Consider the following 23,904-nt stretch of genomic DNA (forward strand, 5'->3'; position numbering starts at 1 on the left):
AGATGCACAACGGGCATGGAAGGGGAAGCATAAGCGTGCAAACATCAGCCCTTATCTCATCATTCGTAGTCGTATTAACAGCCAGAGGGAGCGGCGGCTCGGTGTGTGCAACTTAAAGTAAACTTGAGCAGTCAGACAGTGATGAGATCGTGTGCCTACTATAATGCAAAGGGGGACCTGAACGGTGGCACACGTATCAAAGCGTGGGCTCATCAGATTTCCGTGAATGTAGTCGGCGGCGCCGGGGGTGCGTGCGCTTTGTGAGGTAACCGCACTGTTACTATTTTTAGAAGCAACGTTGCGGTAGTGGAATCAATCAAAGTGGGTTGGCATTCGCTGTTACGTGCTGCTGCTTTTAGTGCCTCCTGCCCGTTTTTTTTTGGTGCACTTGTTCATCCTGGGACATAGTATCGCTTGACGTATTTTCACCTCAGCTCATGTTTTCTCGCGTTTCGCCGTGACAAAGAACACCAGTGGATTGCAAACTTTTGTGCCATGGAAGCTGTCCGACTTGGTAGCAACGGCACGTTGCTCGCCTTTGGTCGCTCGTGTAGTTTTTTGCAGTTTAACCACATGTCGAGAGAACATTGCATTTCGGAATGAAAATGACGAGAATTCAATGACAAATCACCAAGTCGTCCGGAACGCGGGAGGTGCACATTGCTTTCTCACCTGTCAAGCGTTAAAATAGAAATTTCCTTATGGGAATTAAGCACTCGTCCCGTTGCATGCTCCTCAGGAGGAAAATGGCGGATTCTGAGAGCATTGAGGTAAGTCTGTCAGTTCTTTTTTTCTTGTGCAAAACCGCTCGGCTGCACTTAGTTGTTCGGACTCTGACGCTCATATTTGTCCTGAGGGTCCTACCTCCGGTGCGAAAGTTACCTCGTGGGCAATCAACGCTTTCTCCTCGCAATTTTGTTTAATTCAGTTTGAAATGGCATTCTCAGCAGCAGCGATTTGTGTTTGTTAAAATATCAAAGAGACAAGTGCTGTCCATCCTGCATATAGTAGCTGCATCGTCTGGTCTACAAGTACACCATGTTTTTTTTTTTCAGTCTGAAGGATTTGGTGGGGGGGGGGGGGGGTGGGGGGCATACAGGGATTTCAGCATGAAGAATGATACAGTTTGCGAAAAGTCATCAGTGCCAGCCCTCGTTTTCACGTTGAGCAGTTAGCCATAAAAAAAAAACAACACACCACATAGACAGTAGGATCTGGATGCTTATCCTCCCACAACATCCATGTACGAAGGCAATGCAGCAGACATTCTGCTCTTACAAAGATAATCATATAAATAACTTGGCACTGACACAATCACAGAAGTGTTACTTTATTGTTACATCAAATAGTATCGGTTGCTGTGGTGCATCGTACTGAGAGATTTCAAGTCTGTATTCACACTATCAGAGTGGTGTTATTTTATTATTACACCAGATAGTATACTTGGCAATGGTGCATCGTAGTGAGAGATGCCTCTTTTTAGATTTGTAATTGTTTAGCTAGACAAGTGGGGCGGGAGATATTACAAACTCTTATTGTGTCTAACTAGATTTGACCAATGCACCTTGATGCTGAATGTACCTCGATTTAATTGACCTCCAATAGCGCTGTCCATGGTGCTGCTGTACCTTGTAGTTGGACTGCTGGATGGTTTGAAACTGCTTGCTTAGAAATTCCTGCATCAGATGAAGCAGTTGTAGCCAACCAAAAGGTCACTCAATGCTACACAGGTTATTGTAAACCACTGGAGATTCATAAATAGCTCTTTGTGTGGCAAGAAAAGGATTGTTGTTGTTTTAAGTATGCTCGTATGATTGCTTTGGTTCGAGAATATTTCATATTGTAATTTATTGACCCAATCTAACTTTGTTCTGGAAAGAGTTTTTTATTTATTTTTTTAGGTACTATGCGCTGCAGTGCAGTACTGTGTTCCATGACAAGTCTTTTTAATATTTTGGGATACAGTGGAACTTCTTACATCAAACAGCTGTGAGTGTGTGTGTGTTATATATATATATATATATTCATTCATCTTCCGAGCCGCTAGATCCTCACTAGGGTCGCGGGGGGTGCTGGAGCCTATCCCAGCTGTCTCCGGGCAGTAGGCGGGGGACACCCTGAATCGGTTGCCAGCCAATCGCAGGGCACACAGAAACGAACAACCATTCGCACTCACACTCACACCTAGGGACAATTTAGAGTGTTCAATCAGCCTGCCACGCATGTTTTTGGAATGTGGGAGAGAAACCGGAGCACCCGGAGAAAACCCACGCAGGCCCGGGGAGAACATGCAAACTCCACACAGGGAGGCCCGGAGCTGGAATCGAACCCGGTACCTCTGCACTGTGAAGCCGACGTGCTAACCACTGGACTACCGGGCCGCCTATATATATATATATATATATATTATATATATATATAAAACCCATCCATTATCTTCATCCATTATCCTGACGAGGATCGAGCGTGCTGAAGCCTATTCTAGCTGACTTTGGGCTGTCGGCGGTGTATACCCTGAACTGGTTGCCAGCCAAACACAGGGCAGACATAGATGAACAACCATTCACACTCACACCTAGGGACAATTTATACTAAGTGTTCCATTAACCTACTATGCATGTTTTTGGAATATGGGAGAAATTCTGAGTACCCGGACAACACCCACATGCAAGAACATGCAAACACCACACAAGAAGGCCAGGGTTAGATTCAAACCCACAATCTCTACACTGTGAGGTGTCAGCACAATCTAACCAGCCGACCACCATAAACCTATGACTTCTTTCAGCAAGGGGACTGATGAGTGAAAGTCTCATTCATCTGAAAATAGACCAAAAAAAAAACAGGACCATGCTTACCAGACTTCGAATCGGAAATCTTACCTCAAGATAATGAAAATGAGACAGAATCAATGAATTAAATGGTGTAGTGCATTTCACAACAGCTGAAGCTGTAACAAAGCACCTTTTATCCATCCATTATCTGATCCACTTATCCTCAGATGGGTCGCAGGAGTGCTGGTGCCTTTCTCAGCTGTCTTCGGGCAGTAGGCAGGATACACCCTGAACTGGTTGCCAGACAAGCACAGGATGCACATAGACAAACCATTTAGGCTCACAATCACATATAGGCACAATTTAGAGCGTTCAATCAACCTCCCAGGATATTTTTAGATTGTGGGAGGAAACCAAAGTACCAAGAGAAAAACGATTTATATTGTCAAATGATAACTTTGGTAACATTCTGAGAAAATCTAAATGTCCTATCACTGGTGAGCTACTTTTAGAACAGGCCAGCGAACTGTCCATGAGGGCTACCGGTTGCCCGCGTGCACCACAATGATGCTCCTGAATTAGATATCAGTCACTCTTTTATCATTATGCTCAGTGCTCACTATTCTCATTGATCTTTCTGCTGGACATTTACAACATTTAAAATACAAAGTGCTAGTATGTTCAATATCTATGTAGCTATCCATCCAGCTAAATGTATATATAGAGATACAATACATCCAAGAACTGAGAACACATTTTTCTGATTGCCTGCACGAGGGGTTTGCATTTGCCAGTGCATTTGAAGATGCACTGATGTTGTTTGAGCCACTCCCTTTACTTACCAGCTCTACTACAAATGTAATGTTTCTGTTTAATGAATGATGAATGATATCACAGCAGTGATACAGAATGACCAGTACGTCTGTGAGAGGGCAAAGGTCACATCAGAAAAAGTGGATAGTGTCCCTAAATATTTACTAGCAATATGACTCTAAATAAAACAATGTTTCACTTGCAGTAACTTATGAGTTTATTGTCTCCGGATCTCATTCAAACCCCTTTATCACTTTCTATATTGATTTCAATTACTGTATGACTTGAGTTAAATTAGTGATGTATAATACTGCACAGTTATATGAACCAAAGTTTCTAGGTCTATAATGCTGCTCTTTTTCTATAATAGTGTTAAAGATGGAGCCCAGCTGTTTAACAGGATATCAAGCAAAAGGTACCTTTTCGATCTATGCAAATGTACGCCAACACAGGTGGGACTTTTCCTTGTGTCTCAAGATGGTCTGCTCAGACAAGGACTGGTTCATCCCTTTCGGTCGCGTTCCCTGTGTCCTGACCAACATCAGTTGTGTGGCATTCATTGACAGAATATTTCTCATTCATTTGCTGCTGTTTTCATCTTGGGCGTTTTTTAAATTTATTTTATTTTTTTAACGACTTCTGCTCAAAACTTGATACCACAGCATCAACGTGCTCAGTAACTTACTCATGAATACTTTGAAAGTGCACTGGCTCAGGCTACATCAATTTAACTCTTTGGAATTGCCACACAATATATTACCCACTGTAACAAGGAGTCTACAATCAATGCAAAATCTTCACAAATATAAATGTGATGTATACGCCCCACTGGAACGTTCTTCCAATGTGTGGTGTTTCTATTAAACCTTGTGACCTTGGCCAAGCAGATATCTCTGTCATTCTGAATTTCTACACTTGGCCATAACTTTCCATTTTTAATGGTTGATTGGTTTTGACAATGCAAGAGGAGTGCAATCCTGCCACAGTGAACAGGATAAGAGAAACAGATAATGGGTAGTGCAGGTTCTGCGAGGCCAGCACTCGCATATCTAGTGGCAGTACAATCGATGAATTAGCACACAAGCAGCTACTATAAAGGTTTTGAGTGCATATAATTTATCAGGTCAACTTTTTCGCACATGGTTGTCTGTGTGCACATCTGTCCCCTTAAAACTTGGAGTTCCTCAAGACTTAATTTGTTCCATTTCAAATCAAGTTTGACATGACTGAACATCGATAGAGCAGCATTAAGTTCGAGTTCAAGTTCAAGTCAACTTTATTTACAGCACAGATGAAATTACTTTCATCTCAACCACATGAGAGGTATGTGATAAGAGAACAAACCACATAATGTATAGAATGAGCAACCCATCCTCCGTTTTCTATATCACTTTTCCTCAGTAAGGTCACAGGTGACTAGAGCCGATTCCAGCCCGTGCCCTATTTCTCTTGTCTTTCCAGATCCTCCAATGTCGAGGTACACGTGTGAACATCTCTTTCACAAAAAGGCTACCAGTGAGCAATCCATTAACATTCATTTAGGGAAGGGACTCTGGACATGTTGACCCTTTTGTGCTGAAAACAATTTATTGCTTTTGCCAGCGGGAACAATTAAGATCAGGAGGAGTGTCAAGATGCCCGCGACCCTCGTGAAGATAAGCAGATTACAAATTGGGTTGATGGATGAATGGATGGATGGATTGTCAAGACTAGAATGACCTGTTCAGTGTATCCGTTTCTTTGTTACGGGTTCTCTATTTCACTCACTCACAAATGCACAGCCCGTTACAGGCTACCCAGCAGGCCTTAGAAAAAATAATCAGGGCATTATAAGTGCACCTTCTGTGCAGAACAACAGTTTATTGCCTTGTGCTGACAGACAGACTGACTTCAAGATGGAGATCCAAGTACGCTCCAGAATTGGTGGACTGTTTGGACTCACTAAACAGTAAACATAGAGCTCCAAACTGGCATTCGAGCTTGTTAAAGAATAAAGAAATCTAAGACACAAACAGATGGTTCTTAACCTAATTCCACTTTGTTCATTTTCATGTTAAATGTGTACATATTCTTAGGGTGCATTTCTAAAATCACAAAGCATCATCATTTTGGGAATAAATTTCATCTACTGTTTCTCTAGCAGCCACAGCCGGTCCGCATCGTTGCATCACAGTCGGCTCAGCCAACCTCTTTGCCAAAGCCTGTGCCTTCCGTCCAGACCACCCCAAGACCTCTTGTCCCACCACATTCACCACACGCTGCCAGCCTTCCAACCTGTTCTGGAAGGGGCAAGATGGGAAAGCTCTGTAATCCAGAGGATATGACCTCAAAAGACTACTACTTTGACTCTTACGCCCACTTTGGTATCCATGAGGTAAGTCGTTATATCCTGCTGTTAGCACGCTTATTGGAAGGACAATCATTGGCACATGGAACCTGTGCAGGTGAAACAACGTTAGTAAATTGTCCACTTGGAACTATTTTACAGCAGCTGATTTTTCATTCACTGCTAGGCACTTTTCATGTGAATTTACTGCACTTCGGCACAGTGAATCCCTGCCACTTGTCAGGGATAGAGAGCGAACCCGGCCACAGAAAGCACCAATACTGTCGCGTATTGCAAGATGGTGGAGTAGGACCCCAAAAAGCAGGGAGGCAGGGTGAATTGATCAAAATGTATTTCACAAAAACTACACACAAGGAGTACAATGGAAAAAGACACCAAGTCGAAGTACTCAAAAAAATGCCCAGAAATCGCAAGTATCAAACCAAACTATAACAAGAAACAAAACATGACAGGAGCGCACGTATGCTGACATACTCACAATGACCCAACAAAGACTGACAGAAACTCAGGGAACTAAATACAAGCAAAGTGACGAGACAACGAGAAACACCTGGACAACACACAAAGGGTTGAGGGAGCTAATTGGTTTCACACAAGGGACACTGATAACGACAACAGGTGGCGAAAAAAGGGCACATGAGGAACCAAAACCAAACGTAACGAGACCGAAACATAACAAATACAAGTGTAAATGAACTGAAAGCACTTCAATGGTTTAAAGTTGTCCATAATGATGTCATTAAGACAGGCCTTATTAACACATATGGAATAGGTTGAGCACAGACCTCTAGCAAAGGCAAAGTATCCTACAATGTCTGTTTTTTGACTTGCAGGGCAAAACTCTTTCACTCTAATCCGACGCAGTAAAGTGGGGGGCCAAGTGACACAAAGCAATCACTTTCTTTACCAGAACTCTGTTAGCTGGATCTGGTCGTCCAAGAGTACATTCCTCCAACAATACTGCCAAAACTACTGAAAGTGAACTCTGACTCAACTGTACGTGATGTGCCATGGGACCGACCATTCAAGTGTCATGACAGAAATGTATTCAATCCTCTTACGAATGGTCAGAAGACGTTATCACTCCTGAAAAATATGAACATAAACCGAACAAGACAGAGACACAAGTAAAATAATATATAACAGACAGATACAAAAAATGCAAATGAATCTGCACATCCGCTTGATCCAGCTGTAGCGCTCATGAATAAAACCAAACAGCACCACACTTATGTCATCTTATTAAAATGCGTCTTGAAATCATTGCATACATTTCCTCGAATGAAGATAAATGTTAACTATGTCCAGTTTTAGTAAGGCTTCACAAAAAGAGAACATCAACTTAGTCTGATCTGTGACACACTTTTTTTTTTTCGACGAATGATTTAGGAGAAGAGTCAGGGTACATTTATCTAGCTTCTGACCACACTTCACAACGCGAGGTAAAGGCAAAAAGGAGAAATAAATAGACTGAGCCCAGAGGCTCATGGGAGTCCTCCCAAAACACCTTTGATTGATTCGTTTGTAAAATCATGCGACTTTGATACAATACACGGCGAGCACACAGTGCATATATCACAGCAAATCCACAAACACAGTTGTCAGACCGTATTTCAAACTCAGGGAAACAAATTGCCACTTTCCCACAGGGTCACCCTTATCAGCATCTTTCTCACCTTGCTTTGTTTTACATTTAAACCAGGAGATGTTGAAGGATGAGGTGAGGACGCTCACCTACCGCAATTCCATGTACCACAACAAGCACGTGTTCAAGGATAAAATAGTTCTGGATGTTGGAAGCGGCACTGGGATCTTATCCATGTTTGCAGCCAAAGCAGGAGCAAAGCATGTGTATGGGGTAGGTAACACAACATTCTGTATGGAGGTTTACAGTGGCAAAGCAACAGGCTCGAAATCCATGCCGCAGCCCATATTGATAGCGCGTATGGTATGCGGCTCTCTGTATGGCTTGTTTCATATGTATCTGGACATTTGAACCGCTGCACCATGGGTCAGGTTTATAAGATAAGATAAGATAAGATAAGATATCCTTTATTCGTCCCACACTGGGGAAATTTACAGCCTCCAGCAGCAAGAATGTATGTAGAAAGAAGAAAGGAGAAAGAGAAAAAAAAAACAACAAACATCTTTCAATTAAATACAATATGAACACAAATGGATAAATCGCAGTACTATTTACAATTTTCCTTCACATCATTTAATTATTATTATTATGATTGTTATTTTTTTATTCATCAGCCTGACAGCAGTTGGTAGGAACGAGCGTCGGTATCTCTCCTTCTTGCAGCGCGGGTGTAATAGTCTCTGGCTTAAGGAGCTACCAAGTGCTGTCAGGGCGGGCTGGAGGGCGTGGGAGGGACTGGCCATCATAGCTTTTAGCTTAGTTAGCATCCTTCTGTTGCCCACCTCCTCCAGAGCGTCAAGGGAGCAACCCAGGACAGAACTGGCCTTCCTGACCAGTCGCTCCAGTCTCTTTCTGTCCCGGGCTGAGATGCTGCCTGACCAGCAGACAATGCCATAATGGATGGCCGAGGCCACCACCGAGTTATAGAACGTCTTAAGGAGTGACCCCTGAACCCCAAAAGACCTCAGTTTCCTGAGTAGGAAGAGTCGGCTCTGTCCTTTCCTAATCAGGGTGTCCGTATTTGTAGACCAGTCCAGTTTGTCGTTCAGAAGAACACCAAGGTACTTGTAGGAGGTCACCCTCTCTATGTCCATACCCTGGATGTTCATCGGTGCTGGTGAGGACTCTTTCCTGCAGAAATCCACAACCAACTCCTTAGTTTTCCTAGGGTTGATCTGGAGGAGATTCTGCTGGCACCAGTCCACAAAGTCCTTTGTCAGTCCCCTGTACTCCCGATCATCCCCTTCTGTAATGAGGCCAACAATCGCAGAGTCATCGGAGAACTTCTGAAGGTGGCAGTTTGGAGTGTCGTGTCTGAAGTCCGAGGTGTAGAGGATGAACAGGAATGGAGCCAGAACAGTCCCCTGCGGCGCTCCAGTGCTGCAGAGAAGCCCGTCCGACTCACAGCTCTGCAATCTCACGTACTGCGGCCGATTTGTGAGGTAGTCTATGATCCATGCTGTGAGATGGTGGTCCACTCCGGCCTTCTGCAGTTTGCCTCCCAGCAAATTGGGCTGGATGGTGTTGAAGGCACTGGAGAAGTCAAAGAACATGATTCTCACTGTGCTCCCAGCCTTCTCCAAGTGTGACAGCACTGAGTGGAGGAGGTAGATAATGGCGTCTTCCACGCCGATGCCAGGCTGATAGGCAAACTGCAGCGGGTCCAGTGACGGGCTCACCAGCGGTCGAAGGTGGGCGAGGGTGAGTCTCTCCAGCGTCTTCATCAGGTGAGACGTCAGCGCCACCAGTCTGTAGCTGTTCAGCTTCTTAGGGTGGGGGGTCTTGGCCACTGGGACCAGGCACGAAGTTCTCCACAGCTGTGGAGCTCTGCCCAGCTTCAGGCTCAGGTTGAAGATGTGCTGGTCAATGTTACACAGCTGGTCAGAGCAGGTCCTGAGGAGCCGGGAACTGATCTTGTCCGGACCTGCTGCCTTCCTCACATTCATCTTCCTCAGTTGGTTCCTTACCTGCTCTGTTGTGACGGACAGGCAGGAACCAGGTGACATACTGGGTTGATGAGAGCTGGTCGAAAGAGGAGGGGGAGGAGAAGAAGTCCTCAGTGAGAGAGGTTGCAGTTTGTGGTTGGGGGAAGGGACAGACGACTGGTCGAAACGGTTGAAAAAATGGTTCAGTCCATCTGCCCAGTCCTTGTCCTTCTCGATCACCGTCTTTGGGCTGTCATGGCCTGAGATGGTTTTCAGGCCCCTCCAGACACCAGTGACATTGCTGACCTGTAACTGGTCCTCCAATTTCATCCTGTATATCTTCTTCCCCTCCCTGATCTTTCTTCTCAGCCGAATCTGCACGGCCTTCAGCTCCTCTCTGTTTCTCGACCGAAAAGCTCTCTTCTTCTCCTTCAGCAGGGTCTTTATGTCAGGATTAATCCATGGTTTGTTGTTGGAAAAACACCGCAGAGTTCTGGTGGGTACGGTGTTCTCCTCACAGAAGTTTATATAGTCCGTGATGGTGTCAGTGAGTGCATCAATGTCCTCCCCATGAACCTCGCTGAAGAGTTCCCACCTGGTTGTCGCGAAGCAGTCCCGCAGAGCATCTTCAGCTTCCGATGACCATTTCTTGACCATTCTGGTCACAGTTGGCTGCCTGTGCACCAGGGGTTTGTACACAGGCTCGAGAAATACCAAGTTGTGGTCTGCTCTTCCAAGAAGGGGGAGGGAGAGGGGTTTATGTGCCTCCTTGGTATTGGCATAAAACAAGTCCAAAATATTATCGTCTCTAGTGGCACAGGTTACATACTGCTTGAAGGTTGAAAGGGAGGACGACAGAGAGACATGGTTGAAGTCCCCAGAGATGATCAGCAGGGCGTTGGGGGACTGTATTTGCAGCCTGCTCACGACAGTCATCAGGGCATCACACGCTGCATCACTATTAGCCGACGGGGGGATGTACACTGTCACGGCTATGACGTGTGAGAATTCCCTCGGGAGATAATGGGGCCTGAGGCTAATGGCTAGCAGCTCAATGTCCCGGCTGCAGAGTTTGTCTTTGATCGTGATATGCCCCGGATTGCACCATTTGTCGTTCACAAAAACAGCAAGTCCCCCACCTTTTCTCTTTCCACTCCCTTCATTCCTGTCCGCACGTATGAGTTGGAAGCCTTCCAACTCGACATGTGTGTCCGGAGTGATCGCTGTTAGCCACGACTCTGAGTAGCATTAGGCTAGCCTCGCGGTACTCCCTTTGATGTCGCGTTAGCGCCGCCAGCTCATCCATCTTGTTAGGGAGTGATCTTACATTCCCCATGATGACGGACGGGAGGACATGTCTGTACTTTCTCCGCCTTGTGCGGCGGTCCTTCCCGGCGAAGAATCTCCTGTCTCAGGCAGGTGATAAAAGTGCTCTGGCCTCTCAGGTCGGTACACATGCCATGCAGTAACGATTTTAGAGCCCTCTCTCACTTTTACTGAGGGCACAAGTAATTGCTAGTCAGGTCATGTCTGAGGATACGCACCGCTAGCTTAGGTTAACCACATGGATCCTATTTTGGGACTGCAGGTATATGTTTGCTCCAGGGGAGGAATGATTAAGGTACTGCCCAGCATTTATGTTTCTCCTTCGGCTGATTTTTGTGTCACTCACACCCATCTGGCTGTGCTCAAAAACACAAAAAAATGAAACTATGACTTGAGGGATCTAATCTACTTTTGAGCATTGCAATATGCCCATACCGCTCTACTCAAGAGTTAATAAGGCATCATATGAAACATGAGCCATCCATTGAGGTGAAAAGGCCGGGCTACAGGCCAACTCAACACTATGCTATCATGTGTACATTTTAAAAGAAGAAAGAAGAAATTGATATTCAGGAGTGCCTATAACTCACTTGCTAGATTGCATGTCCAAGAGACGTACTAAATAACCTATGCCATCAGGTCACATGTGCTTTACATTTGTATTCTGTCTTAAAATGATAAAGTAACAATTTTCTTTTAAACATTTAACAAATGATTAGTCGAGCCAAAGCAAAAACAAACTTGTTTCGGGATCGTGGGGAATCCGTCTCTGATGACAGCTATTGGGTGCACTGCAGAATTGTGTCATCTTCGTAGCAGGCTTGTTGTGTTTCATTGGGAATGGAAGAGAGGCTTACGTGACTCCCTATTCAAGTCACCCACACACACACTAAAAACTATATACGATGTATAACCTATAACCTGAGTAGGTTGAAATTAACTTTTGGACGTCTCGCGTTGGTGACAAAAACGTACGCTCATGAATAAAAAAAACACACACACACAGTGCCAATCAAAAAAAAAAAACAAAACTCACTGATTCACTCTGGTGTTAAGAAGTCAGTATGATGCTATGGTATTAATGGCATGCAACAAAAGCATTATTCACAACATAATTGTTAACAGATTAGCATTGTTGCAGTTATTTAATTGATAATGAAACAACGCTGACAAAATGTGGCATGTACGTTAATAGTCTGTCTTGAATTATTGAAGAAATAACAGTCAAGACTTCAAAGCAGAGGTTTGATCTTTATTTCTAAAGAAAATGCCTAAGAGGAGATCCCGATTGTGGTGTCCTTTGCAGTGGAGGTCTCCTCGATACTTGTGCTCAGTTTATTTCGCTAAAACAAAAGACCTCATTCTTCCACGTAATCATACCAAAAGGGTAGCTTGTTGTCTATTAATGCAACACATCGAGACTTCTTTCCTCTTCTGATGTCTTCGTGTTGACCAGATGGCTCTTCTGTCAAATGATGGCTGCATTTCCCCGAAATGACCCCAGAAAGATGGAATATAATGTGCAGTGGTGTTTTTTCTTTTTTCCAATGAACAGTTGAGAATCTATCCTCCCATCTCCAGTTGATTTGTTTCTTTCCAATGAACAGTTCACATCCCCTAATCCTGCAAAAACTCTGAAATGAAAATGTCTCTTCTAAAAAGACATCTTTGAAAAGATAAAAAAATGGTTTCCTCTCTCCCTCAGATTGAATGTTCCAGTATTTCAGAATACTCAGAAAGGATCATCAAGTCCAACCACCTCGACAGCGGTAAGAGCTACTCTACTTTACGATGACAATGCAGAGTCTCTCTTTGACAACTTAATCGATACCATTTTGCAACTTCACCTTCAATGCAAGAGTTACATGGTCATAAAGATGGGTAGACCAGTGATTCCAATCAGGGTGCTATGGTAGATCATCAGCTGTGTGAAATGATCCAATTTTGTTTAATGAAAAAAAAAAACCCAACAACAATGGAAGGTAATTTTAAGTTCTAATTTGTATATCTACGTATGCCAGCAACTACTGTGAAAGGCAGAAGAAGTACGTAATCACGTTTCAATCACTTTGAAAGGTATCGGGGTTCACGTCATTAAAACTGGCCTTAGTATCAACCCTTTAAATGTTCAAACAGAGCAACCAAAAGCTGCACTCAGCTACTCTCTCCAAGGGCAGAGTTTCACAAGAGCTTTGGTGAAACTCCAGCTGGTCCACACATTTCCATAAGAACACAACACTGGTGCAAACTTTGTATAAGCTCTTGCTGTTTGTGGTTTCATTTCTTCCGTTCTCACGTTTCTGCATAAAGTCCTCCATATCTCAAGTCATGACATCTGCAGGCATTCCTTTCAGAAGAGCAGAGATACGATTAACCTGATGGATTCAAGATTTTTGCATGGCTAGAAAGAATCGGCATTTTTATGAGATTTCAAACGTGTGTTTTAGTGATAACCATCATCAATGGAAAAGTGGAAGAGGTGGAGCTCCCCGTGGAGGAGGTTGACATCATTATATCCGAGTGGATGGGTTATAGTCTCTTCTACGAATCCATGCTGAACACGGTCATCTTTGCCAGGGACAAGTGGCTGGTAAGGACTCATGACACAAACTGAACTCAAACGTTTTATTACTGTGAATAGTAGTTAGCATATTTATTTTTATATTTGAAGAAAAAAAATGTGATATGAGGAGAGGACTTGGAATGTTTGCTACAAAGAAGTGGGACATTGAGAGGACTCAGTAAAAGTGATAACAATACAAGTGGCACGGTGCAGGAGGAGGGGCGGGGGTGGGGGGGGGTGTTTAGAGGACCCCAAAAAGCAGGCAAGAGGGAGGAGCAGGGTGAACTCTACAAAACATATTAATCAAACACTGAGAAAACCAAGTCTGAAAAAAGCAAAGACCTGAAAACAACAAAAATTCAAAGTAAGAACAAAACTCATGGCATAAGCAAAAAATATGACATGATAAACACAAACCAACAGAAGCAGTGACAGAAACAGCCACAATGACCCGACACCGAGTGGGCTGGCCGGGAGTCCTTTTAACAGAAAAACTACTAATGACATGATGACCAACAGGTGTGCCGCTGTGGGAGGAGCCCTACAGAGCCACCTGTTGGTCCCAAACAAATCAACCTTGACAACAAGGAAATGCGGCGTAGAGAAAAGGCCAAAAAAAGAGACATATATGCCATGTTGGGCAGTGAAGGTGAACAAATCTTTACTGCTTGGCCAGACAAGAAGGTGGATATGGAAAGGATGCAGGATGCGGCAGGTTAGGGTGATTATCAGGATAGAGACGGAAAGGGGCGGTGTGGTGCCTGTAATGTGCTGCATAGATGGAAAGAATTCTTTGAGGAAGCCATGAATGAGCAAAATGAGAGCAAAGGAAGAATAGAATAAGCAATTGTGGGAGAAGAGGAAGTAACAATGATTGGTAAGGAATACATTAGAAAGGTCCTAAAAAGGACTACAGTGGAAAGCCAGTTGATATCATGACATATCCTTATGTGTGCTGGTGCGGATTTTCAAGGACTAGCTCGATGTGCAGAGTTGCGTTAACTATATAGAGGAATCAAGTTGGTGAGCCACGCAATGACGTTATGGGAAAGAGTAGTGGAAGCAAGACTCAGGACAGGAGTAAAGGGGTGTGATGTGATTGAAGAGTCTCTGCGAAGATGATGGCGTGAAGTTAGAAAACAGACAGTGGTGAGGCCGAACATGATGTACCGATGAGCCACTGAAGAGACAACAAGAAGTGGAGCTGCAGGTGGCTGAAATGAAGATGTTGAGGTTTTCTTTGGGAGTTACCAGGAGAGCTGCATTCCACTAGTGATCCCCCAAAGAATTAAGAATATATGAGATTATAAAAACTTGACTGAAACAATTAACTTTTTGTCTTTTTACTGACATTAAGTCAATGAAAAATCATGAATATTTAAGAAAGATCAAGTTTTTTTATGTTTTTTCCCCAAATTAAGATCCCAAGTATGATGACTAACACACTGTACCAAATTCGAACTTTGTCCAAATAAAATTGTGACCTGTGTCATGTGCAGGAAAAAAAAATCCCTGCACCAGATGATGAATGATTGCGAATCATGAGAGAACCATTAAAATTTGAGTTATAATTGACAATTGCTCTTTTTCTTGTTTAAAAGAAACCAGGTGGACTCATGTTTCCAGATCGTGCCTCTTTGTATGTGTTGGCCATAGAGGACAGGCAGTATAAAGACTTCAAAATTCATTGTAAGTTCATAGCAAGTATGCATGTGTTGCAGTTTGGTACCTGTCTGTGTTACATTTAGGTACAAAAGCATTCGGTTCCGACATCATTGTAACTATGGCCTTCATTTTTAATGCATACATGAAAAAACATTTGCAGAGAATGAGTACTTAATTTCAGTCTGTGGATATCATCAAAAAAGGAGTGTTTCGCTGCATGTGCTTTTGTCTTCAGGAAGTAAAACAAAAGCTCTGTTTGGCTTGAGACCAAGTGACTCACGTGGCAATTGAAGAAACGTCAATTTATTTGGCTTTAAAAAAATCTCAAATTGTGTTTTGTAGTAATAATCATTATGGCAACTAAAATGGAGGATAGCAGAGCTTTCCTTGGAGAAAAAAAATGAACATACTATTTGTCAGGAATATTTGTGGTCAGGTAACGTTGGGGTATTATCATCAAACTCGAATTTGGACGGTTAACAACTAGGTGCAACTACTCATCATATTGCAAAAAAACAACAGTGAAGCAAGATCCTGAGCCTGTGGGCAGAAGAAACCAAGGTCAACTTATATCAGAACGATGGGAAGAGAAATGTGGAGAAGGAAAAGAACATCTCATTATTCAAAGTGTAGCAGATCAGTGCTCACACTTGTTGGATGCACTTAACGTGACACGAGTATGTATGCGTGCCAATGGAACATGTTGCCTGGTGTTTGTGGATGAACCTCTGACAGAAGTAACAAGATCAAATGTGAGGCGTGTTGGATTATATCAAAGAAATGGCACAAAAGATAGGACTGCGCTCCCCAATGTGCATGTTGCCATAGACCCATCGCAAATTCAACGGAATGCAGCTATTTCAGTTCTACAACTGATTTGTTTTAAACTGGTGCTCTCACGCTCACCCTGGCTAATGGCTAATATTAGTCAACAAGCCTTTCCATCTCTGAGTCATCTCACTCCAAAAGCACAACAAGGGCTGTGGGTGATGTTTCCTTCTGGATACAAAGCAAAAGAAGAGTGCCAAAGCCATTGTTATACTGTCCATATATCATACAAGTGGAACACTGACCGTAAATAAAATAAAGTTTTCATAACAACCTTCTGCAATATATTTGCTGTGCGGCTAAACTACAAAAGCTGTGAAACGTCAAGCTCCGCAGAGGAACCTTTATTCAACTGCCAGTCACAGTTCATGAAATACGCCAGGTGATGACATCCGTTGAACTTGCTTCAGTCATCTTTGAAAAAGAAGTTAAGATGTGTCAGCAAGATGTTAGACGGTGTGTCTCCAATCTTCCCCATGCATCTCAATAATCATTAACAAACAAATAGAACTGTGCTTCGATCACCAGTATCAGATTACAAACTGATCGGATAAGAAAGTGACGTAGCTCGACGGCGACTTACAAGCAATGCGTTGCAAAAATGTAAATCTGAGCATGGTAAAATATCGTCCTGTGTTTTTTTTTTGTTCTGTTCTGTTATCAAAGATAACAAGCAAGCATGTTGACTTTTGATATTTTTGTGTCACTTTTATGTAACTACTAAATTGCGTGATAATTTATATTCCATGCAATCTGTAGCAGGCGGCTTCGTTGCGTGGAAGTGTCACTATATTCAGGCAGCCTGCAGCTTTGCTAGGACGTCAGACTATTTTTACTCTTCGGATACTATTTATTTATTTAATGCAGTGGAGTTGTGTAAATGTGAATTTCACACATGGGCGAACTGAACCGAGGGTTGCACAAACTGTACTCGTCTCGTCATTCTGCGGGCAGATGGCCTCATTTGACCTTTGCACTGAGGTAGAATTGGCCTTATGCGGCGTTCTATGCGGCTTTGTGCTCCTCACAGTTCCTCTGAGCAGAGCAAAGCACCGTCTTAGTATAAGGACCATCATTAATATGAATGTGGAACATTGTCAGATATGTGACCCGCAAATCTTACCCCATAAAAAAAAAGCTCATTAGTTCGGCTCACAAATAGAATAGTTGCGTTCCAATGAATAATGTACAGTCATCTCCTATCCTGCCTGTGTGCTAAGATTGTGAAGTCAGCGTTTACATCGCTTTATGTTGACCAAGTATTTGACTTCATGTATGTGTCAAATTATTGCAAATTGCTTCCAAACACTGTAAAAGCTAACTCCAGGCATTGGGAGCTCGACATTCTCAGAAACTCAGTGACGAGCAACCGGGCCTGTTGTGGTTTTCTGGCTGCACAGCATAGCTCAACATTGTTTATATCCCTTGGCTTTTCAACACACAATAAAACAACCGCCAAGTGGCAATTTGCATGAGTTTTACATATTTTAAACTTTAACATACTAGAGTAATTATGCTGTTTTTCAAGGGTGGGAGAACGTATACGGCTTTGATATGACTTGTATCCGCAATGTGGCGATGAAGGAGCCTCTGGTTGACATCGTGGACCCCAAACAGGTCGTGACCAACTCCTGCCTCGTTAAGGTATGGCAGATTTTCTTTTGCTCCCGTTGAAATGGCGTGCGGCAATCGGTTCTAATGAATTATCAATTCATTAATCCTTTTTTTCGGTTCAGCTGTTTAGGGTCACATAGGCAACGTCTCATATTTAATTTCAGTGGTTTGAAAACGATTAAAAATGAGCTCAGAGTGGATTTCATTGCTGCAAACATCAGCTTTGTGTTCAACCAAACAGGCACAGATTTTACACTAAGTACAGTACAATTGTGAATAAATCAAGACAAGATCATTATTTCAATGGCGTCGACATACTTTTTGTGACATTTGTGTTTGTTGATGTGTGATGGGATTTTCTACTGTAAAACATGTCCAGTGGTGCAACTAAAGCTGTAAACCACCGATTAGATGAGATAAAGCGAGCCAGAAGCCACAACAACAACTCCAGCTTGACAGAAATTATGAAGTGCAGTTTTGGAACAGATACCGTGACCATTTTTTTTTTGCACTGAAATGGAGTGATCAAACATGACAATATCAAGTTCTGTCGGGCCAGGAGAATATAAAAAAAATAAATCTAGGATCAAACCCTTGTGGCTGACTGTAATGGAAAATTTGATTCAGACAGATGTTATTGTAATAATAAGAACAATAGATCTTAATTAGGACTAACTTTGCATTTGGAGACAAATCTCAGGCAACACTGACCAGAATAGCAATAATTTCAAACAACTGATCAAATCAGCCAGGGAGAGCTTTTTGAAAAAGGAAAAATATTTTATCAAGTCTAATAGGTGTCAAAAACAAAATACCAGTGTGTGATGTGCCTCAAACACATTTAACCTCTCGTTGCTGCATCTCAGTGGGATGCCTTGCATGTGACCTTTCTCCAAGTCATTTTGCTACAATTGATTCAACCCAATTTCATTCTGTCATGTGATGCGATGATTCCATCAGTGCTCTCTGCTTGCTTGCACGCGTGCTAGTTGGCAGGCAACTCTTTTCTATCTTTTATATAAACCAGTTTTGATGCTAATTATTATATATTACAGAGAGTTCGTAACAAGCCACAAGCACTGTGAAAATAACGAAAGTACAAAACAATGGTTCCAACAATAACACCCAGCTTAAATACTATTTTCACCGAGTCAGCTCAGTCTGATTATATGTCTGTGATGTTGTGCCAACGGATCATTAATTTATTATACTGCAGTTTGTAACGAGGATCACAAGTCAAATTGCGTATGGAGGGACCAATCCCAGAGACTGGAGACAATTGGCAGATAGAACGATTAGTTTATTGAACCAAAGGTATCGGATCTTGTGGTAGCCAAGGGTGAACGGTTCTGGGTTGGAGAACGGCATCCTAGAGTTGGGAGGGTGCAGAACACAGAACTAGCGGGCAAGGAGCAAAATTATCTGGGAATATAAATAAGAAAACTTGGTCAAAATCAGAAAATACTCAAGAAATACTCAAGATGGCTTGCTTCACACACTCATATTCGAGAGTATTAATTTGGTGATGTATTGGCGCTCGGTACTAGCTTAACTATTCACAGAGTGAGACTGTTTGCAACCGGTGCCAGCACCGCTAGTCTTTCCGATTCTGCACAATAAAACACCCATACACAGGGAAAAGAAACAGCTGGGCTCAAGGAGCAGGGTCAGGCAACCTGACAAAGTGAGAAAAAAAATGAAAATGACTGAAGAGTTGTGCAGCTATTTATTAAAAACATCAAGAATCTTCAACAGCAATATTCCTCTGGTTTTATTGACAGTCACAAAAATGTATTACAGCACACATCATCCCGCACCAAAACCATTACAGACTCGCAGTAAATAGATAGAATAATAGAATAGCAACGTTAAACTTTTGTATGAACTGCAGTACCCTCTGGAACTCTTCTCAGTACTGCAAATAAACCGAATTCAAATCAACACACTGGATTTGGGCTATTGAACATAAAACATATACAGTAATAATTTGTTCAGACTACATCTGAACTACATCCATGTCACTCCTCATCTGGCCATTAAGATTGGCCATTTCTGTCACTAAATGGGTGGTTATAAGGTCCATATTAATGCTCAGAGTGCATTATTAATGTATTACTACCATTAAAAATATATATTTGCTACCTCAATTCCTACATGAGAAAAACGGAATACTGTATTGTTATTTTGTCCATTAATAAGGAGTATTATTTTTGAATGAAGTACACTCAATGTAGCGTTTGTCCTTGTGTATTATACACAGTGCTCTACTCACCTTTTTCCACTTTTTTGTACTTGCACGTATCTATATTTTGTCATATGAATATTTTTCTTTTGGATGGTTCTATTTTCTTATCAATCAGGATCAATTCACTGTTTTGTTCTTACTTTGAATAGGTAAATAAGTAAATTAAATCGATATTCATTGATATCGGCTGGTATGAAATAATTACATTTTGCGTCATGTTTAATACAGTTAACCATTGAACCAGTATTATTTTGCACTTTCAATTCATTTTGAGCAAAGTTTTGAGGGCTTTTTTGCGCCGATTCCAAATCTCCCCTCGTTTCTTTTTTGCTTGCACATCAGGTTTTCATAACAATAATATAGTGATATATTCATACTGTATTGCTGTAATAATGTTTTAATATGGAAATATTTATGAAGTAAGGTGGAAATTATTTCTTAAATGTCGTAGCAATAAATTCCGTATGATAAAATCCGTATTGTGTGAGCTTTTGTAGGTCTTATGAAAATGAAAATGTCTCAGTGACCTGATGCGTTAAAAAAAAAACAAATACAGGCATTTTTAAAAATCAGCATCACAAATACAATTAGGGACACAAAGTCATCTGCGATAAAATTTGCTGTTGACCGGTGTTATCTGTCTTTGATTTAATGGAAATTGTGTGCGTCAAAAGTGCGCGCAATATTGATTACTTGGTATCGATATCGACGAGCACTCACCATTTGAGTACTAGTGGTATTGGTATCGATCTGAAAAAAAGTCCCTGCTCATTTGAGAAGTAAAATGCTCGTTCCCTTTGATCCTGAACAAGATAAGCATTGAAGAGAATGGATTGATGTAAAGTTCATTTAAATGTCATTGAACATAAAAATCTTAATAGTGTAGTGGTATCATAGCTGAACAAATCTGTCGCTAACCACAATCTTTATCAGAGTCAGGAGACCAGGTGACCACGTACAAGCCTGCAACAATCGAATGGTTGGATATGAGGCTTGATGATGATTTACCTGTGAGCTTACTGTATAAGTAAGAGATCCATCTCTTTCCGCTAACAGGAGGTGGACATCTACACAGTGAAGCCTGAAGACCTCTCTTTCACAACAGCATTCTGCCTGCAGATCCAGAGAAATGACTACATACATGCACTAGTCACCTATTTCAACATCGAATTCACCAAATGTCATAAAAAAACTGGTTTCTCCACTGGTAAGATGCCACAGCTATTTTATTTTGAATTGTTTTAAGTGCTGTTGAAAAGTCACATGAATGAATGTTGGCTCATTTAGATTGAACCTTTTCCCTAACAAATATAAAGGGAACGTCGCAGGGTAGAAGGAATTAATATGTGTGTGTGAGAGGGCAGGGTATCTCATCAGCACCACAATTGAATTGTGAGTCTCCAGACATTTTCGAATATTTGCTTTGTCTCCGTTCCCCATGGAGTTGATCTAATCTCTACAAGAACAGGGACACAATTGCACTGACCAGCCATTTGCGCGATATGCAGTTATGATATCCCATTGAAGAGCTATGTTTAAAAGGTGTTTTTTGTTTTGTTTTGTGTTTGTTTTTTGCTAATAATTTTCAAACTGGTTTTGACTGACCCTGTCAAAGAGGGATTCCTTTAAGTTTATGTGCCTTTTTAAAGTTGCAGTTTGCGGTACAGTGTATGCAAGAGGGACAAACTGCTATGATGTAGTGGGACTGACCTCTAGTGGCGATAGGATAAATTGCATTTGTTAGAAATGGCAGTTGATTGGCAGTCATTTTATGATTACATGCTCATATAATACACCAAAATCATCATCAATATAGCCGTGTAATTTTAGCTCTCGTTCTCTAAAACGACTCCCTTTATAGTTAGGAGTTTTCCAATCCTAATCACTAAGCATATGCTGGGATAAATATCTCAATTTGGACAAAAACAGGAGTAGCCTGACCAGGGAGAAGTAGAGGGGAAAATACAAGCTCATCTCCTAATTTACATGACAACAAGATCTTACCAAAAAAGGATTCATTTGGCAGTTCCTTTTATATAATACACTCAAAGAACTGTTTATACAGACAAGAAAAGATGTATTGCTGCCACAGCACAGCAGGCTGAACATTCTGAACCAAGTGCACCTCATATTTTGAATGTCAGCTAAGCTATTGTCAGTGACGGTCAGAGCACTCGAGCATGCTCTGAATTGTTTTGTCAGTCAGATCCAAAAAAAATAAAACACACACACATGTCCAGATAGTCACACACACACATAAGAAAGAGGTTTCCTCCATTTAAAGCCGACGTACTGTGTTCAAGAAGTGTTATTACGTGCCACTTTGGACCATTTCTTCACACCAAGACAATCACAAAGCCGACTGGTTCTGCTTATTGCAGACTTTAGATTTTGCAAGACATCAGACAAGAAATTTGTAGCACTCATTTTTTGCCATGTAAGAAGCATGTGTTTTTCCTTCAGAAGTATAAAGGCATAATTCCTCATCAATTGATCAATCATAGTTCAGGCTTGATGCCTTGACTTTCATTCAGCCATCATCCATCCACCTATTTTCTATCCTCATTTGGATCATGAGGATAGAAATCAATCTTACGTCTGATTTTGTGTGTGTGTGTGTGTGTGTGTGTGTGTGTGTGTGTCCTAGCTCCTAATGCTGCATACACCCACTGGAAGCAGACCGTGTTCTACCTGGAGGACTACTTAACTGTGCGAAGAGGAGAGGAAATCACTGGCAGCATTGCAATGAAGCCAAATGACAAAAATATTGTACGTCTTACACAAACCTTCTCTCGTAGTCCCGGATGTGGAGATAGCCGGATGTCCATAATTATCAATACATCACATTGATCGGTATTAATGAACGTCTGACTCCCCCAATGAGCTGCCTGTCCACAGTAAACTCTTTTTTTGTATGGTGACTACTGACGAGCAATGCAGACAACTGTCTTTTTACAGCCACTATTACCTAATGACCAACAGGTGTGCAACTGCAGGGAAAAAACACACTGCCACCTGTTGGTCACAAACCAAAACATGACATTTAAAATGTGATCTGATCACTACTTCACATTTTCCCCTCCAGCATTCTCACTTGAAATGTTTGACAAACTTTTTTTTGTTTGTGCCCGCAGCGGGACTTGGACTTCACCTTTGAGCTGGATTTCAAAGGACAACTGTGTGAGGCAGCGATAGTCCACGACTACAAGATGCGTTAGGTTTTGCAGGAAACTGGGATTAAATACACTTGCGAGGAGCAGAGCAAGACAAAAACAAAAACAAAAACGCTTCCTGGACAAATAACAACATGGAATGAGGATGGAAGGATGGGGCAGAGAACAACAACTTGCTATGGATGTTGTCAGTCATAAAACCATGGGCGCAGACTGTTAAACAACTTTGAATGTAATGATGGGTGCGGGGTTGGGGGGGGGGTTGTTTTTGCTCTAACTTGTTCAGATTTAGATTCTCGTAGATGTTGGTGAAATGGAGTGATGTACCTGTGTCATTTGTTTTTCAGCACAACTCGGACCTCATTGCGTAGGAGTATCTGTCCAATGACTGCGTTGTCCATTTTGTCTGTATGACATCTTAATTTGGTTGGGTTTGACCCGTTGCCGGCTGTCAGATAAACCGTTTAATTTGTAGTTGTGTCATGTAAGGCTCGGAGATGGTCAAACTATTCATCTGAGCACAACAGCCAAGGACAAACCTGCTGCAGGAACTTTACTAGATGTGTGTGTGAGTGTGTGTGAGAGAGAGAGTCATGTGAAAGGTAACGTGTTAAATTGTGAGCGTACAGTGCTGATACCTTACGTGATGGACAGTGTCAAAGGTGACACCTTTGCCCAACTCCATACTATTGTTCCCCATGTCATCAGTTTGAACAGGCAGTTTTGGTATCGTTTGACATGCTACTTCAATAACGACAAGTGTAGAATACAATGTGATCCAGCACAAGAGCTGTATTAAAAAAAATATATATATATTCTTCACAAAATCAATATGATGCTGTGTATTTCTAAACCGTTGGAAACAATAATAAACATCAATCACAATTAAAACTAAGCATTAAGATCTTTGTAAAGGTCTTTCTTTAACTCATTCAGAACCAGCCAATTCTGGACCAAGTCTGAAAAGACGTGTGAAAACGTCTTTG

General features: G+C 42.0%; 1 protein-coding gene across 3 annotated transcripts; it reads left to right on the top strand.

Moving 5' to 3' along the window:
• The first annotated feature begins 104 nt into the window (after nucleotides 1-104).
• LOC127598142 (protein arginine N-methyltransferase 8-B) lies at nucleotides 105-23,028 on the top strand. 3 transcript variants are annotated; one of them, XM_052061757.1, is made up of 10 exons: nucleotides 105-265; nucleotides 5,728-5,961; nucleotides 7,637-7,792; nucleotides 12,536-12,599; nucleotides 13,278-13,420; nucleotides 14,995-15,082; nucleotides 17,415-17,530; nucleotides 20,802-20,952; nucleotides 22,393-22,514; nucleotides 22,880-23,028. In XM_052061757.1, the coding sequence occupies exons 2-10, from the start codon at nucleotides 5,881-5,883 to the stop codon at nucleotides 22,961-22,963; spliced, it is 1,005 nt and encodes a 334-aa protein (XP_051917717.1). In that variant the 5' UTR covers nucleotides 105-265; nucleotides 5,728-5,880; the 3' UTR covers nucleotides 22,964-23,028. The 3 variants fall into 3 exon arrangements, with proteins under 3 accessions (XP_051917717.1, XP_051917714.1, XP_051917715.1); XM_052061754.1 differs by lacking the exon at nucleotides 105-265 and adding an exon at nucleotides 273-770; XM_052061755.1 differs by lacking the exon at nucleotides 105-265 and adding an exon at nucleotides 273-770 and having other exon boundaries at nucleotides 5,731-5,961.
• Nucleotides 23,029-23,904: the final 876 nt, after the last annotated feature.

Source organism: Hippocampus zosterae, chromosome 3 (genome assembly GCF_025434085.1).
Source record: "Hippocampus zosterae strain Florida chromosome 3, ASM2543408v3, whole genome shotgun sequence".
Classification (NCBI taxonomy): Eukaryota; Metazoa; Chordata; class Actinopteri; order Syngnathiformes; family Syngnathidae; genus Hippocampus; species Hippocampus zosterae.

Bases quoted from the DNA above. Each gene is read 5' to 3' on its own strand.
- LOC127598142 (XM_052061754.1), top strand. From the start codon at position 702: ATGGGAATTAAGCACTCGTCCCGTTGCATGCTCCTCAGGAGGAAAATG. The intron at 12,600-13,277 runs GTAAGAGCTACT...CGTGTGTTTTAG, and splicing joins GTCCAACCACCTCGACAGCG to TGATAACCATCATCAATGGA. The intron at 15,083-17,414 runs GTAAGTTCATAG...CTGTTTTTCAAG, and splicing joins TAAAGACTTCAAAATTCATT to GGTGGGAGAACGTATACGGC.